Source organism: Salvelinus alpinus, chromosome 25 (genome assembly GCF_045679555.1).
Source record: "Salvelinus alpinus chromosome 25, SLU_Salpinus.1, whole genome shotgun sequence".
Lineage (NCBI taxonomy): Eukaryota > Metazoa > Chordata > Actinopteri > Salmoniformes > Salmonidae > Salvelinus > Salvelinus alpinus.
In genome coordinates, this window is record NC_092110.1 from 20,060,300 (window position 1) to 20,075,300 (window position 15,001).

General features: G+C 42.0%; 2 protein-coding genes across 6 annotated transcripts in view; one reads left to right on the plus strand and one right to left on the minus strand.

Moving 5' to 3' along the window:
* Positions 1-457: 457 nt before the first annotated feature.
* Positions 458-2,562, minus strand: erg28 (ergosterol biosynthesis 28 homolog). 2 transcript variants are annotated; one of them, XM_071366079.1, is made up of 5 exons: positions 2,275-2,562; positions 1,893-2,047; positions 1,553-1,643; positions 1,320-1,438; positions 458-1,111 (listed from the first exon to the last, which is right to left on the minus strand). In XM_071366079.1, exons 2-5 carry the CDS (start codon positions 2,023-2,025, stop codon positions 1,023-1,025), a joined length of 432 nt encoding a protein of 143 aa, XP_071222180.1. In that variant the 5' UTR covers positions 2,026-2,047; positions 2,275-2,562; the 3' UTR covers positions 458-1,022. The 2 variants fall into 2 exon arrangements, with proteins under 2 accessions (XP_071222180.1, XP_071222181.1); XM_071366080.1 differs by having other exon boundaries at positions 1,893-2,063; positions 2,275-2,482.
* Positions 2,563-2,937: 375 nt separating this feature from the next.
* ttll5 (tubulin tyrosine ligase-like family, member 5) overlaps positions 2,938-15,001 on the plus strand; it is a 100,026-nt gene continuing 87,962 nt past the window's right edge. For 3 of the 4 annotated variants that reach the window (XM_071366031.1, XM_071366034.1, XM_071366033.1), the window contains exons 1-12: positions 2,938-3,064; positions 3,526-3,682; positions 4,797-4,903; positions 5,038-5,120; positions 7,308-7,414; positions 7,718-7,848; positions 7,975-8,057; positions 11,997-12,066; positions 12,172-12,256; positions 13,477-13,578; positions 13,829-13,920; positions 14,262-14,369. In XM_071366031.1, the coding sequence (XP_071222132.1) occupies positions 3,624-3,682; positions 4,797-4,903; positions 5,038-5,120; positions 7,308-7,414; positions 7,718-7,848; positions 7,975-8,057; positions 11,997-12,066; positions 12,172-12,256; positions 13,477-13,578; positions 13,829-13,920; positions 14,262-14,369 (1,027 nt within the window). In that variant the 5' untranslated portion in view covers positions 2,938-3,064; positions 3,526-3,623. The remainder of the gene's footprint in view (positions 3,065-3,525; positions 3,683-4,796; positions 4,904-5,037; positions 5,121-7,307; positions 7,415-7,717; positions 7,849-7,974; positions 8,058-11,996; positions 12,067-12,171; positions 12,257-13,476; positions 13,579-13,828; positions 13,921-14,261; positions 14,370-15,001) is intronic. The other variant, XM_071366032.1, reaches the window with a different exon arrangement.

The following is a 15,001-nucleotide window of genomic DNA, read 5'->3' on the forward strand; positions in this document are numbered from 1 at the left end:
GGGTATATGGCTATCGGTAGCAGCATAGGATGGAGGTCTGTTTGTAGATACCTCGTGCGTTTCCGTCGGTAGGTTAGTGGGGTTCCGTGTGGTAGAGGGGATCAATCCAAATTGGCAAAATAGATATAGTGACCCAAGGAAAAAAAATGCAAATGGTGGGAAACTAAAATCTATTTTGATTTGTTTAACACTTTTGTTACATGATTTCATGTGTTCGTTCATAGTTTTGATGTAGTCACTATTATTGTAAAATGCAGAAAATAGTAAAAATAAAGAAAAACCCTGGAATGCGTAAGTGTCCAAACTTTTGACTGGTACTGTACAAATGGTGATGCAATTTTAAAATGCTTGTCATACTCTGTAATGAAGAACATAATTATAGTTTTGTAAAACTGCTTGTAGACATTGTTGGGACAACTTCTCAGATACTGTGAACAATTGCACCTGGTGAATATTGTTTGTTTTTTTAAATTGAGAAAAATGCTCTGTTACTTTATTCATGGACATGTTACACGACAGACACAATCCAGTAACATACAGAAATCACTCACTATCACTCAGAGCAGTTTAGAAAGCAAGACAAAAGGTCCAATGTTGAGATCCTCCATTAAAGTACTGTGAATGACAGATGTCAAAATCCAGTCACAAGCCCTATCACACAATCAAACTATAATTAATACATAAAATCACCTCTACATTTATGCATTATTATTGTACATCATGAAACATTGATAGACAATCACTGTTCAATTTTCAGTGTAAGAGTGAAACAGCTGTAGCCATAAAAACCATAGTATATTGTAGCACATGTACATATCACGTAGCACAGGAACGAGTCACCTGCAAAATAAATCCCACTTATTGCATAGCCCATCTTAAAAAAGTTTACACATATTGGACTCTTGTCTTTGTGTACATACAGTATAGTAAATATACACCACTCATTCATCAAGGCAAGAAGCAGTAGACTATCCTGCAGCTTTCTCTAGAGTTGGGCTAAAACCGTTTTCTGCTGCTTGGAATCAGTTCCGCTTCTTCTGCCGTGCACCCACCTCTTCCTGATGCTCTGGAACACACTGGAACCCAATCAGCATTCCCACGATAGAGGAACCTGGAGAGGTGAGAGGATGCAATGGGTTTACTCTATAATAATAGACTCTAGCAGCACAAGCTCTGAGCAAGTTCCATCAGACAAAACATTTAGTTGAGCGATGCACCTTATGTACCTGGTAGTTTGATGATTTGTTAACACGGTTACTGGTTTTAACAAAACAAGCTCACTATTTGATCAGATGGGATTATAGAGCTGCAGTACTTACTCGCCACAATGAGAGGTGCCATAACGCCAATGGTCAGAGGTGCCGTTTTGTAGATGAAGGCTTCAGACAGGAAGTGTCCCAGAGCCAGTACAAATGTCCACAGGGTGATGTGATAGAGCCTACATGAAGGAGGAGGAGACAACTAATTAAGATGACTGACAGAACACAAATCACAGTTTATGCACTCACTGTTGCATTAACAGACAACAGTGCAGGGATGCAGCAATTCTTACATTTTGTTCTGAATGTCTATGGCGCACGCGCAGCGGATAATTGACGACAACAATGTCCAGATTCCAAATGTTCTTGCTTGGAGGCCATTTACTGTAAAAAGGAAGCAGAACCTACATGAAGTTCTCTGAATTCCTTGTACCTTGGAGGAGACTAAGCATACTGCTGTTGTAAAGCGCCTGTGATGGTTCCACATTGATTTGTCTACCAGTCTTATACACAGGCATAATAACATCCTACAGGTTGGAACAAAATCCTGCACCCACACCCACCCTTGCACGGTAAGATCTGTCATGGCCTGCTTTAGAGAGAGTGTTGCAATCCCGTGTAGAAACTACTCACCAAACTCTGGTGTCCCCGTGTAGAGTTTCTCAGAGAGGAAGCTGTGATCTCTGAAACTCTGGACGGTGTTTCCCATGGCAATGACAGACACCATGACCAACCAACTCCGCAGAACATTCAGAAAACGACTCATCCTTGCCTTCTGTGGGATGCACCTGCCAGACACGTTGGCTGAGAGTAAGGGGCAGACAGCATAGCACTTTGCAAAAACGAACAAGAAAATAACAGCTTCATTCTGCTTGTTACAGCTCAGATGAATGCTACAGTACCTGTCAGGTTGCAAGAACCACCATGATCGTAGGTACTATAGCTAACGTTAGCTACAACAGCAACCATCATTGCTAGCGCGATACAAACAAAATTATGTATGTGTCTAACTTACCTTCTACAATAGTGATACGACAGTGATCGGCGAGTCGAAATCAATAGGCATATAATGTCAACATGTCTGTAAAAACATTGCTAATGTTTGGAGATTGAGAATACCGTGTGAAGCTCGCTATTGTACTGTCGCTCAATAACTAGCTGATATGGACATTCAATTTGGCCAATTATGGAGCTCAGAAGATGGCTTCATCATCGTCCCATTCATCACAATGGGTCGTTCGACTGGTAACGTGCTTTTAGGTTCCGCCTTATTTCGCTCATTCCACCAATCATTACAACACAAACCACAGTTGCGACTGTGGGCGCGATTGATTTAGCTCTCCTGGTGGTCCCGGCCACAGGAGACGAAGTGGCGACGATTTACATTCGCTACTATAAAAATGAAAACACCAAAAATCTATTATATTACTTTATCAATTGTTTTAATACTATGCTAGACAATGTAATTCGTCTTGAATATTCCAAAGCATTCCCTGTGTGACATTCTCTGACCAAATGCACCGATTCAGTAGTACATTGCAGGCATTGGAATGCCCAAGTCCGTTTTTATCCCTCAATGAAAACATTGTAATTCTTATTTTATGATGCATATTTGGAATTATAGAAATTCATCACAAATTGGAAGTTGTGTGGCCAAAAACGGGCAGTGCGCATGCTCTCGCCATTGGTTGCCAGTCAGTTGTTGTAGTTACAAATAGGCTAGCTACAGGAATACTTTTTATGATGGCTAGCTAGCTAACTGTGGTTCTTCGAATACAGAAGTTTATCCTATGCTGAAGAGTTGGGTATGTTTATATGTTAGTTTTACGGCTGTCATGATTCAAAACACAGAACGTTAGCTTGCTCTCTTAATGAAACATATAGTTTGTATTACAAAACACAGTAAAGCTAGGTAGCTAACGTGCCAATCTTATTACCTCATTTAGCTATCTAGCTAACGTTAGATAAGTAGCTAAACAATCTCAGATGTTGCAGAAAGTTCCTAGCTGGCTGGTATCATGAGGTAGTAATATCTATGTAACATAGCTAGCGTTAGCTGTAATAGCAACACACAAAATATTTTACATTGTTAGGGCTAGGTGTTTGACGGTCTATGATTCAGCTTGTTTCTGGACAGTGCTAATATGGACTCATAATATTAATTTATGCATGGATATTATTGATATATAAGTTAACTCAATTCCAGACAGCAGTGTATTCTTCAGTATGAAAATGCTGTGTTTTAACTTGACTGATATTTCAACAGTAGACGGTGAGAGCTGGAGATGCCCACCGTCATAACCCCAGATACCTGACTCAAAGCAGATTTCGTCAGGAGGTACTTCCCCCTTCACTGTGGTGGAAATGCCAACTGTGATCCGGGATAAAGAGGATTCCGAGTCCTCCTCAGAGGACGAGCAAGAGTTAGTGGCTGTTCTGATTAAGTGGTTCTAATGGTTTTGTTACATTTCCTTCTAGTTGTAGAAAGCAACATTAGTGTGCTAAGTAACACAGAAAAATACACAGATCAATGTTTAAACTCATTGCCACCACTGAGATCCTATTCAATTCAAAGAGTTCTAGTATGTAATTATATGCAACAATAATAAACACTGTAAGAACAGATCCCTGTACGATCTAAATATACTGTATAAAGTGTCAATATGTGGTTAAACTTAGTTAACTAGAGCTTACTGTGCACTCTAAATTAAGCCTGGCTTATTTGGTGTCTATAAATGTGATCAATTTGGCACTTAAATAGCCTGGCACCTCAAGTATGTCCTTAAATAGAACATGTACTACCACAGCAGAAGAGGCCAAGAAGTTCACGGTCTTGTCTTCATCTAGTCCTGAATTAAAATTTCATTAGGCTACTAAACTCTTTGGCAACTAATTAATCTGCCAATGCACCTTAGATCATTCTCAAAGAGCTGTAATGTAATCTGTTAAAAATGTATAGAATAGTCCTATCTCAGACCTGGTCATCAGAGACTAAAATGTATTAAAAACGTCTCTTTACACTACAAAAATATATTTCCTGGGACTCGTATGTGTCGTGTAAAGAGGCCCTTATCTCCACCATGGTCACTGATAGAACCAGACACAGCCAACCTATCAGATATTTTCAGTGCAATGTTACCAGAGTGTTTGTTACTTGACAGGTTTGTTATTGTTCAGTATCCATGAGACTGTGTGTGGCTCGACCACTCTGCTTCGCTAATGTAAACACCATGTCAGATTGCGTTCCACCACCCTAAGGGTAGCATCATCAGGACTCTAAACTCAACATAAAGAGACATTAAAGATATGTTGGAAAGGGTTTACAGCTTTAGGCTAATGGTATGCCGTGTTTTAGATACTCTTCCCTCTCATTTAGGTTCTTGTTTTATTGGACTTTATATGGGTATTTTGTCACCCATATTTAATTTTTTGAGCTTAAAGTATAAACTCTACTCTTGAGTAGCTTGACCCTGCATGACCCTCTCAATGTAAGAATAGAAGAATACTTTATTTATCTGTTTTTCTTTGTCTCTTCAGGGACCATCCTTGCATTGCCTGGAGTGGCCTCAGCAGGAAGATCCCAGTCCTGGTGTTCTTTGCTGAAGCCATCGTCTCTAAAGATGGAAACATCCGTTCTGTTGGAGGTACGATGTCCATAAGAAACATTCTAAAGATATGAGAGTATAGAATTCTGTTGAATTCATATCCTGGCCCAATCCTTTAATTTCTGTTGAATGGTAATGTTATGCTGTTATGTGTTCATGTTTTGTCTTTACAGAACGGTACAACCTGGCCTTCAAGATTGTGCGCACGGAGAGCCGGCTGGTTCGTGGCTTACTGACCACTCATGGATTCCATGAGGTATTACATGAAATCTCATTCTGATTCACTTGCACATACAGTACCAGTCAAAAGTTTGAACACATCTACATTTTCTTTATTTTGACCAATTTTCTACATCAAAAAAGTGTTGCACAAATCAAATATATTTTATATTCTTCAAAGTAGCCATCCTTTGCCTTGATGACAGCTTTGCACACTCTTGGCATTCTCTCATCCACCTTCATCTGGAATGCTTTTCCAACAGTCTTGAAGTAGTTCCCACATATGCTGAGCACTTCTTGGCTGCTTTTCCTTCACTCTGCAGTCCAACTCATCCCAAACCATCTCAATTTGGTTGAGGTCGGATGATTGTGGAGGCCAGGTCATCTGATGCAGCACTCATCACTCTCCTTCTTGGTCAAATAACCCTTACACAGCCTGGAGGTGTGTTGGGTCATTGTCCTGTTGAAAAATAAATGATAGTCCCACTAAACGCAAACCAGATGGGATGGTGTATCGCTGAAGAATGCTGTGATAGCCATGCTGGGTAAGTGTGCCTTGAATTCAAAATAAATCACCGACAGTGTCACCAGCAAAGCACCCCCACACCATCACACCTCCTACTCCATGCTTCACGGTGGGAACCACACATGCGGAGATCATCCGTTCACCTACTCTGCGTCTCACAAAGACACGTCGGTTGGAACCAACATCCGACCAAAGGACAGATTTCCACCGGTCTAATGTCCATTGCTCGTGTTTGATGGCCCAAGCAATCTCTTCTTATTGGTATCCTTTAGGAGTGGTTTCTTTGCAGCAATTTGACCATGAAGGCCTGATTTACGCAGTCTCCACTGAACAGTTGATGTTGAGATGTGTCTGTTACTTGAACTCTGAAGCATTTTTTTGGGCTGCAATTTCTGAGGCTGGTAATTCTAATGAACTTATCCTCTGCAGCAGAGCTAACTCTGGGTCTGCCATTCCTGTGGCGGTCCTCATGCGAGCCAGTTTCATCAAAGCGCTTGTTGGTTTTTGCGACTGCACTTGAAGAAACTTTCAGAGTTCTTGACATTTTCCGAATTGACTGACCTTAAAGTATTGATGGACTGTCGTTTCTCTTTGCTTATTTGAGCTGTTCTTGCCATAATATGGACTTGGTCTTTTACCAAATAGGGCTATCTTTTGTATACCATCCCTACCTGTTCACAACACAACTGATTGGCTCAAAGGAAAGAAATTTAACTTTTAACAAGGCACACCTGTTAATTGAAATGCATTCTAGGTGTCTACCTCATGAAGCTGGTCAAGAGTGTGCAAAGCTGTCATCAAGGCAAAGGATGGCTACTTTTAAGAATCTCAAATATAAAATATATTTTGATTTGTTTAACACTTTTGGTTACTACATGATTCCATTTGTGTTATTTCATTAGTTTTTGTGTCTTTTCTATTATTCTACAATGTAGAAAATAGTAAAAATAAAGAAAAACCCTTGAATAAGTTAGTGTGTCCAAACTTTTGACTGGTACTGTATGTTCCTCTCTGTCATGTGTTGTAAGGGGATAGGTCTGTTTTTTCCTGACTGACACAGTCTATGTCGAAGCCTGGAAATGCACGCACAGACAAAGTTGGCCCAGTATAGTGTTAATCCTGTTTCACAAGAGCACACTCCCCATTATTGCTTCATCCAAGCACTTACTATTAATTAATTTTTTTTTCTCACTTCAATGCCACTTGACTCCCACTAAACCCATCATCAAAGACATGCTAGTGTCTGCCACATCATCCCAGAGCCAAAGTTTAATAACCCTCTATTGCAAACATCTGGCTTTCTCATTGCAGTTAGTGCTGGCCCATGTCAAACCTGCCTCTTCACAAAGGAGCGCAGAAGGGTATGAATAAAACAAAACAGATATAAATTAATATGATTGTGATTAAAATAGCTGGTGAGCTGGCTTCCCTTTGAGATGATTTGAAGGTAGAGATTAGTGGCTGAGTATCGGATCTGAGCCTCGGATCCATCTTTATCAAGCCGTCAGATGTGATGCATATCAAACAGTAACTGTGGTTATCAACCAAGGCTATATTTTTCCTGTTATGATGTCCTTTAATTTTCCTAACGATTTCCCCTGCTGTTGCGTATAGTTTGGTCTTAGTGTGAGTACTGCCTCTGAATAGTCTGAAGTACATAACTGAGATCTGAGCTTGACTGGAAGGTCTGTTTTTCAGATCCATCCAAACAGTAATGACTTCAACCTCATGTGGACGGGGTCTCACCTCAAGCCTTACCTCCTACGCAGCCTTCAAGACTTCCAGAAGGTCAACCACTTTCCCAGGTATGACTGTGTGTCCAACTACACAGAGTGGAGTCACATTGGCCTGCTGCAGTTCCTGATGTAAAAATTCACACTGCTTCTTTGTTTAAGCTCCTTTAATTCAACCTTGTGTTTATTGGCTTTCACAGGAAAGAACATTTCGTTTGAACAAGTGCCTTTCTAAAACATGAAATGAATCAAACTGTCATGCAGAGTAGTCTTGTTGCCATTGTGTTTGTACAAGCTCTTATTTCTATCAGCATCCAAGCAGTAGAGAACTCGAGCATTTCGAGCTGAAAGGTCAATGGCCCTGTTCATTTCCAGGTCATATGAACTGACGCGCAAAGATCGGCTGTATAAAAACATCCAGCGGATGCAGCAGTCTCACGGCTTTAAAAACTTCCACATCGTCCCTCAGACCTTTGTGCTTCCCTCAGAGTACCAGGAGTTCTGTAGTAAGTCCTGCTTGTCTGTTAACATCTATTGACTCTCATTACTGTAAACACAATAAGCCACCATGTTTCTCCGCTAGTCTTTCTCACAGCACGCCACTCTTCCCCATCTTCTCTGCCTCATCCCAGGTTCTTTCGTCAAGGACCAGGGTCCCTGGATCATTAAGCCAGTAGCATCTTCAAGAGGACGAGGGATCTACCTGGTCAGCAATGTAAGGGATACACCATAGGAAGAACAATGCACTGTTAGTGTTACTTTTGGTCATTTAGTGTATAACACAGTATGTGGACACCTGCTCGTCGAACATCTCATTCCAAAATCATGGGCATTTATATGGAGTTGGTCCCCCCTTTGCCGCTATAACAGCCTCCACTCTTCTGGGAAGGCTTTCCACTAGATGTTGGAACATTGCTGCGGGGACTTGCTTCCATTCAGCCACGCGCATTAGTGAGGTTGGCACTGATGTTGGGCGATTAGGTCCGGCTTGCAGTCGGCATTCCAATTCATCCCAAAGGTGTTCGATGGGGTTGAAGTCAGGGCTCTATGCAGGCCAGTCAAGTTCTTCCACACCGATCTCGTCAAACCATTTCTGTATGGACCTCGCTTTGTGCACGGGGGCATTGTCATGCTGAAACCGGAAAGGGCCTTCCCCAAACTGTTGCCACAAAGTTGGAAGCACAGAATCGTCTAGAATGTTATTATATGCTGTCGCGTTAAGATTCACATTCACAAAATCTAAGGGGCCTAGCCCTAACCATGAAAAACAGCCAAAGACCATTATTCCTCCTCCACCAAACTTTACACTTGGCACTATGCATTGGGGCAGGTAGTGTTCTCCTGGCATCTGCCAAACCCAGATTCGTCCGTCGGCCTGCCAGATGGTGAAGCGTGATTCATCACTCCAGAGAATGCATTTTCACTGAGTCCAATGACGGCTAGCTTTACACCACTCCAGCCGACGCTTGGCATTGTGCATGGTGATCTTAGGCTTGTGTGCGGCTGCTCGGCCATGGAAACCCATTTCATGACGCTCCCGACGAACAGTTCTTGTGGGGACGTTGCTTCCAGAAGGCATTTTGGAACTCGGTAGTGAGTGGTGCAACCGAGGACAGACGATTTTTACGCGCTTCAGCACTCTGTGGTTCCGTTCTGTGAGCTGGTGTGGCCTAGCACTTCATGGCTAAGCCCTTGTTGCTCCTAGACGTTTCCACTTCACAAGAACAGCACTTATGGTTGACTGGGGCAGCTCTATCAGGGCAGAAATTTGACGAACTGACTTTTTGGAAAGGTGGCATCCTATGACGGTGTCACGTTAAGTCACTGAGCTCTTCAGTAAGGCCATTCTACTGTCAATGTTTGTCTATGGAGATTGCATGACTGTGTGCTCTATTTTATACACCTGTCAGCAACGGGTGTGGCTGAAGGGGTGTCTACATGCTTTTGTGTATATACAGTGCCTTCGGAATGTATTCAGACCCCTTGACTTTTTCCACATTTTGTTACTTTTACAGCCTTATTCTAAAATTGATTAAATTGTTTTTTCCCCCTCATCAATCTACACACTGTATCCCATAATGGCAAAGCAAAAACATGTTTTTAGAAATGTTTGCTAATTTATTAAAACTAAAAACAGAAATATCATATTTACATAAGTATTCAGACCCTTTACTCAGTACTTTGTTGAAGCACCTTTGGCAGTGATTACAGCATCAAGTCTTTCTTTGGGAGGATGCTTACAAGCTTGCCACCCCTGTATTTGGAGAGTTTTTCCCATTATTCTCTGCAGATCCTTTCAAGCTCTGTCAGGTTGAATGGGGAGCATCGCTGTACAGTTATTTTCAGGTCTCTCCAGAGGTATTCGTTCAAGTCCGGGCTCTGGCTGGACACTCAAGAACATTCAGAGACTTGTCTCCCAGTCCCTGCTGCTGAAAAACATCCCCCCACAATATGATGTTGCCACCACCATGCTTCACCTTAGGGATGGTGCCAGGTTTCCTCTAGATGTGAAGCTTGGCATTCAGACCAAAGAGTTCAATCTTGGTTTCATCAGACCAGAGAATCTTGTTTCTCATGGTCTGAGAGTCATTCGGTGCCTTTTGGCAAACTCCAAGCGGGCTGTCATGTGCCTTTTTGTTGAGGAGTGTCTTCCGTCTGGCTACTCTACCATAAAGGCCTGATTGGTGGAGTGCTGCAGAGATGGTTGTCTTTCTGGAAGGTTCTCCCATCTCCACAGAGGAACTCTAGAGCTCTGTCAGAATGACCATCAGGTTCCTGGTCACCTCCCTGACCAAGGCCCTTCTCCTCCGATTGCTCAGTTTGGCTGGGCGGCCCGCTCTAGGAAGAGTCTTTGCGGTTCCAGACATCTTCCATTAAAGAATGATGGAGGCCACTGTGTTTGTGGGGACCTTCAATGCTGCAGAACTATTTTGGTACCCTTCCCCAGATCTGTGCCACGACACAATCCTGTCTTGGCGCTTTTCAGACAATTCCTTCGACCTCATGGCTTGGTTTTTGCACTGACATGCACTGTCAACTGTGGGACCTTATAGACAGGTGTGTGCCTTTCCAAATCATGTCCAATCAATTGAATTTACCACAGGTGGACTCCAATCAAGTTGTAGAAACATCTCAAGGATGATCAAGGGAAACAGGAGCTCAATTTCGAGTCTGATAGCAAAGGGTCTGAATACCTATGTAATTAAGGTATTTCTGTTTTTTCTTTTTAATAGATTTGCAAAAAAATGTATGAACCTTATTTCACTTTGTCATTATGGGGTATTGTGTGTAGAATGTGGAGGATTTTTAAAATGTATTTAATACATTTTAGAATAAGGCTGTAACGTAAAAAAAATGTGGAAAAAGTAAAGGGTTCTGAATAGTGTCCAAATGCACTGTACAGTGTAGATACACTCACCTTAAGGCTACTCGGGGATAATAGCCTGAGGGATCTCGGGTTGTAAATGAAACAATATGGCAGTTACTTGCGGGAGGGGGTGGATTCTGTTGAAAAATTAAGTATAAAACAATGTGTGTCATAGACATTAAGCGCTGTTGAGTAAATCACACACTTCAAGGCTTTGGAAGAGCTCCAGATTTTCTCTGACTTGGACAACCTATAAACATGCTTTTTCTTCTGGGGTATTTTTATGAAACAGTGGAAAGAATGTCAGGGTGATATTTAGAAAGAAGGATGTTCATTTTGGGTTTTTTCTCTGAACTCTAGCCAGCCCGACGGTTAGTAGCTCTCCACCTCCCTCACCCCTCCTCGGCTTCACCACCTGCAACACATTTCAGACTCATAAATGACCCCACTCCTCTGATGGACTGCTGTACAGGATGGGTTTTCTCTTTGAATGGCCAATTTCATGTGTCTGACTTGATCATACTGGACCTGGTGCATTATACAGTGAGCTCCAAAAGTATTGGAACAGTGACAAATGTTGTTGTTTTGGTTCTGTACTTTGGCTCTGTACTCCTGAATGAATCGTGACTAATGATGAGTGAGAAAGTTACAGCCGCACAAATATCATACCCCCCAAAAAATGCTAACCTCCTCTGTTGTTGTATTGTTGAGCGGTTAGCATGTCTTGGGGGTATGATGTTTGTGCATCTGTGTCGAACTTTCTCTCCCATCATTATTCACGATTCTTTCAGGACTATCAGCAGTCATGGTAGCATGTTTAGTATTTAGAAACATATTCTATTGTTATTTACGATAAAACTGACTCCAAAATGACACAATACATTATTTACCATTCATTTCTATTGTGCACAAAATAATCTGAAACGCAACCAAAAAAAAGAGCAATGCATCCAACAAGCTTGATGTAATCATTGCGTGCTAGGAATATGGGACAAAATACTTAACTTTTGACTACTTTAATACACATATAAGTGAATTTGTCCCTATACCTTTGGTCCCCTAAAATGGGGGGGAAGAGACTATGTACAAAAAGTGCTGTAATTTCTAAACGGTTCACCCTATATGGATGAAAATACCCACATTTAAAGCTGACAGTCTGCACTTTAACCCCCATAGTCAATGTATAATTTCAATGTGTCACTGTCAAATGCTTTTGGAGCTCACTGTATGTGTAATCTAATGATTGACGTGTTATTTAGCCTAACGTATGATCCTTATCCTACAAAGCCCACCCAGATTCCAATGGATGAGAACATCTTAGTTTCTCGCTACATCAATAACCCATTACTGATTGACGGTGAGTTTTTGCCTTTCAAGCGTTGTCAAATCAGTTACTTATGCAGATGAAGACAGTAGTTAGAAAAGCAGTCATTTTGATCTATGTTTAATACATTTTTTGCAGACTTCAAGTTTGATGTGCGGTTGTATGTGCTGGTGACATCATATGATCCACTCACTATCTATCTCTATGAGGAGGGCCTGGCCAGGTGAGCTGTGTACTGGATCTTTCCTTTGTGTTATGCAAATAATGTCCAGTTACATTTGAATCATTTAGCAGAAGCTCTTATCCAGGAACATTTAGGGTTAAAAGCGTTGCTCAAGGGCACATCGACATATTTTTCACCGAGTCGGCTTGGGGATTCGAAACAGCGACCTCTTGGTTACTGGCCCAACGCCCTTAACTGCTAGGCTACCTGCCACCAATGATTATATATGGGATATCTAATCTCCATTAGCTAGGTCATTGAAGTGTGTATTGGGTCAAAAGGGTCCATGTTGGATAGTGGCTTTGGAATTATTTCCTGTACTCATTCATGAAAGTAGTGAAGAAAAGTATCAACTGTAGTTAGGAAGTTACCACGCAATGACCAGTAGAGGGCGGTCTAAACGTTTCTATCTGCCACTGATGAGTAGTAGGGTTTGGTGGGGCTTTCAAACAAAGCTCTCCATTGTCTCCATGGTCCAATGAGATAATCAAATGCTCTTTGCTCAGACTTGGACCCAGATAAGCAGGAGACAGAACTCTGTTTCAAATTGTTTTACAGATTTATTAAACATGAATGATATTGTGCTGTAATTATCTTATGAGTCTCAGATGTAAATCTGCAGTGACAGACTTAAAATGAGTGTCCCACAGCCGCAATGCTATTTGCAACATTTAGTTATTTTCATATTATCATATTAGATCAACAATTTTCCTGTGTCTTTACCTGGAGCCAGCTGTAATACTGTATTCATTCATCATTAAGATCGTCTGGGCTCAGGTGGGGTTGGGGGCAGCGATGGGTGGATGATGCATAATGATTGGCTCATCTCAGCTAGGCTTGATGGATGTGCTGCACTGTGTGAGGCACGCAAACACAAACGCACAGTGCTGTATAGCGCAGACCGTGCTTGATTATTAACGGAGGGCAATTAATCCTGGCTGAATCGCGAATACCACTGTAATCTTTGACATTCCATTTGGTTTGACTGGATTCGGGTACTCACTGTATGCCAAGGAATTCTCAATATTCCACATGTGGTGTCCAATCCTCTTTAATACATAGTACAGTATGGGGAACATCTCTCCTTTACTAAAAGCCCTCTAATGCTGTCAAAAGTCAATCATATGAATTGCTGTAAGTACTGTATAGTAACTCTTTGTGCATCCTCTGTAAGTTGTGTTTTTGGAAATTGTTTAATTGAACCAAAACTCTGCCTACAGGTTTGCCACTGTGAAGTATGACTGTGGCACAAAGAACATCAAGAACCAGTTCATGCATCTCACCAACTACAGCGTGAACAAGAAGAGCAGTGACTATGTCAGGTAACCTGGGATCTGCAGGGAACAACCACTTTTCTATTCTCCTTCAGGAATCTCTAAGTTAATATGTAGCTTATTGGCGGTGCATAGAATTGGGAAAACAGCAAATCATACACGTTTTGGGTTTTTGAATGGTATTTTCAGATGCTAGATAGATTCCCACTTTGGTTTTCTAATGACTATCTTTTCAAAATTGTAGCATGAACTGTTTTGGAAAAAGCCAGACCATTATATTTATTTTCTTCCTTTTCAGTTGTGATGACCCTGAAGTGGAGGATTATGGGAACAAATGGAGCATGAGTGCAATGCTGCGGTATTTGAAGCAGGAGGGAAAAGACACCACATGTGAGTAGTCTGAACTCTTCACTCTCCTTTGAACCTCCTCCCCTCCACCCTCTCCTGGCTCAGAACATCTATGCTATTGTCCATGCACAGTCAAAGAAATGTTACTGTAGTTGAACCAGATTCAATCTTACACCCAGATCCCCACCCTTCTCTGTCAAAATGCTCAGTAGGGCAGAATCTACACGTCAACCTGTAACCACAGATTGTGTTAAAGATGTTGAGATATTCTAGCCACTTTGTGTCCAGTGTAAAGTTCTTTAGGGTCTTGTGTGTAAAGTAGACTAACCCATGGCAGGTCTCAGACTGAGTGTCACCCTGCTGTCTGTTTCTGTGTTTTCCAGTGCTGATGAGTCAGGTGGAGGACCTGGTGATCAAGGCTGTGTTGAGCGCTGAGCTGCAGATAGCCACTGCCTGCAAGATGTTTGTGCCCCACAGGAACAACTGCTTCGGTAAGATTGTCTGCCACACTCTTGCCTTGTTGATGCTCGATCTTTGAATATCTAGTATTCCATACCCTTTCATTTTCTCCTTCATTTCTTTGGTGCAGACTACAGACATTCCCAAATCCGTCCTGATCTCTGACAGTCCGGATGGTTTTGGAGTCAGCCTGTTGACCGAAGCAGGAATTTGTTTCCTTTTTTCTGTTGCCATTCAGGTCTGTCTGATTTAGGGTGACTGTTTTCTTGGCTGCTCCTGTGTAGCACCAGGCTCGCGTGAACTCCATTTTGGAGCCATTACTGCTGTTAGTGTTGGCACTAATTGTCTTCCCTCTCTCGCTGGCGTTCTCTCCGAGACCTGGGGTTTGACTGCAGCCAGGTCTGCTGAGCATCCTCTGCCTTCTGTCTCCTTTTCATTCTTGCACGCTGTCTCTCTCTGTCTCATGTTCTCTTCCTGTTCTTGTCTGTAACTCTGTCTCTCTTTGCTTTGTGCTCTCACTGGTTAGAAAAGTAGAGAGCCCTGGCTGCACTTTTGACAAGCCACTGTAGACATAATAGGCCCTGACTTGTGATTGTTTGGGCTGTAGGGGCTGTGTACCAGGGCAAAAAGCATGTTATCTGAGCATCGCTTGTGTAGAGATAAT

Excerpts from the sequence above, each read along its gene's own strand:
- erg28 (XM_071366079.1), bottom strand. The coding sequence starts at position 2,025 with ATGAGTCGTTTTCTGAATGTTCTGCGGAGTTGGTTGGTCATGGTGTCT. Across the intron at positions 1,644-1,892 it reads CACGGGGACACCAGAGTTTG|TAAATGGCCTCCAAGCAAGA; the intron begins GTGAGTAGTTTC and ends TCCTTTTTACAG. Across the intron at positions 1,112-1,319 it reads GGCACCTCTCATTGTGGCGA|GTTCCTCTATCGTGGGAATG; the intron begins GTAAGTACTGCA and ends TCACCTCTCCAG.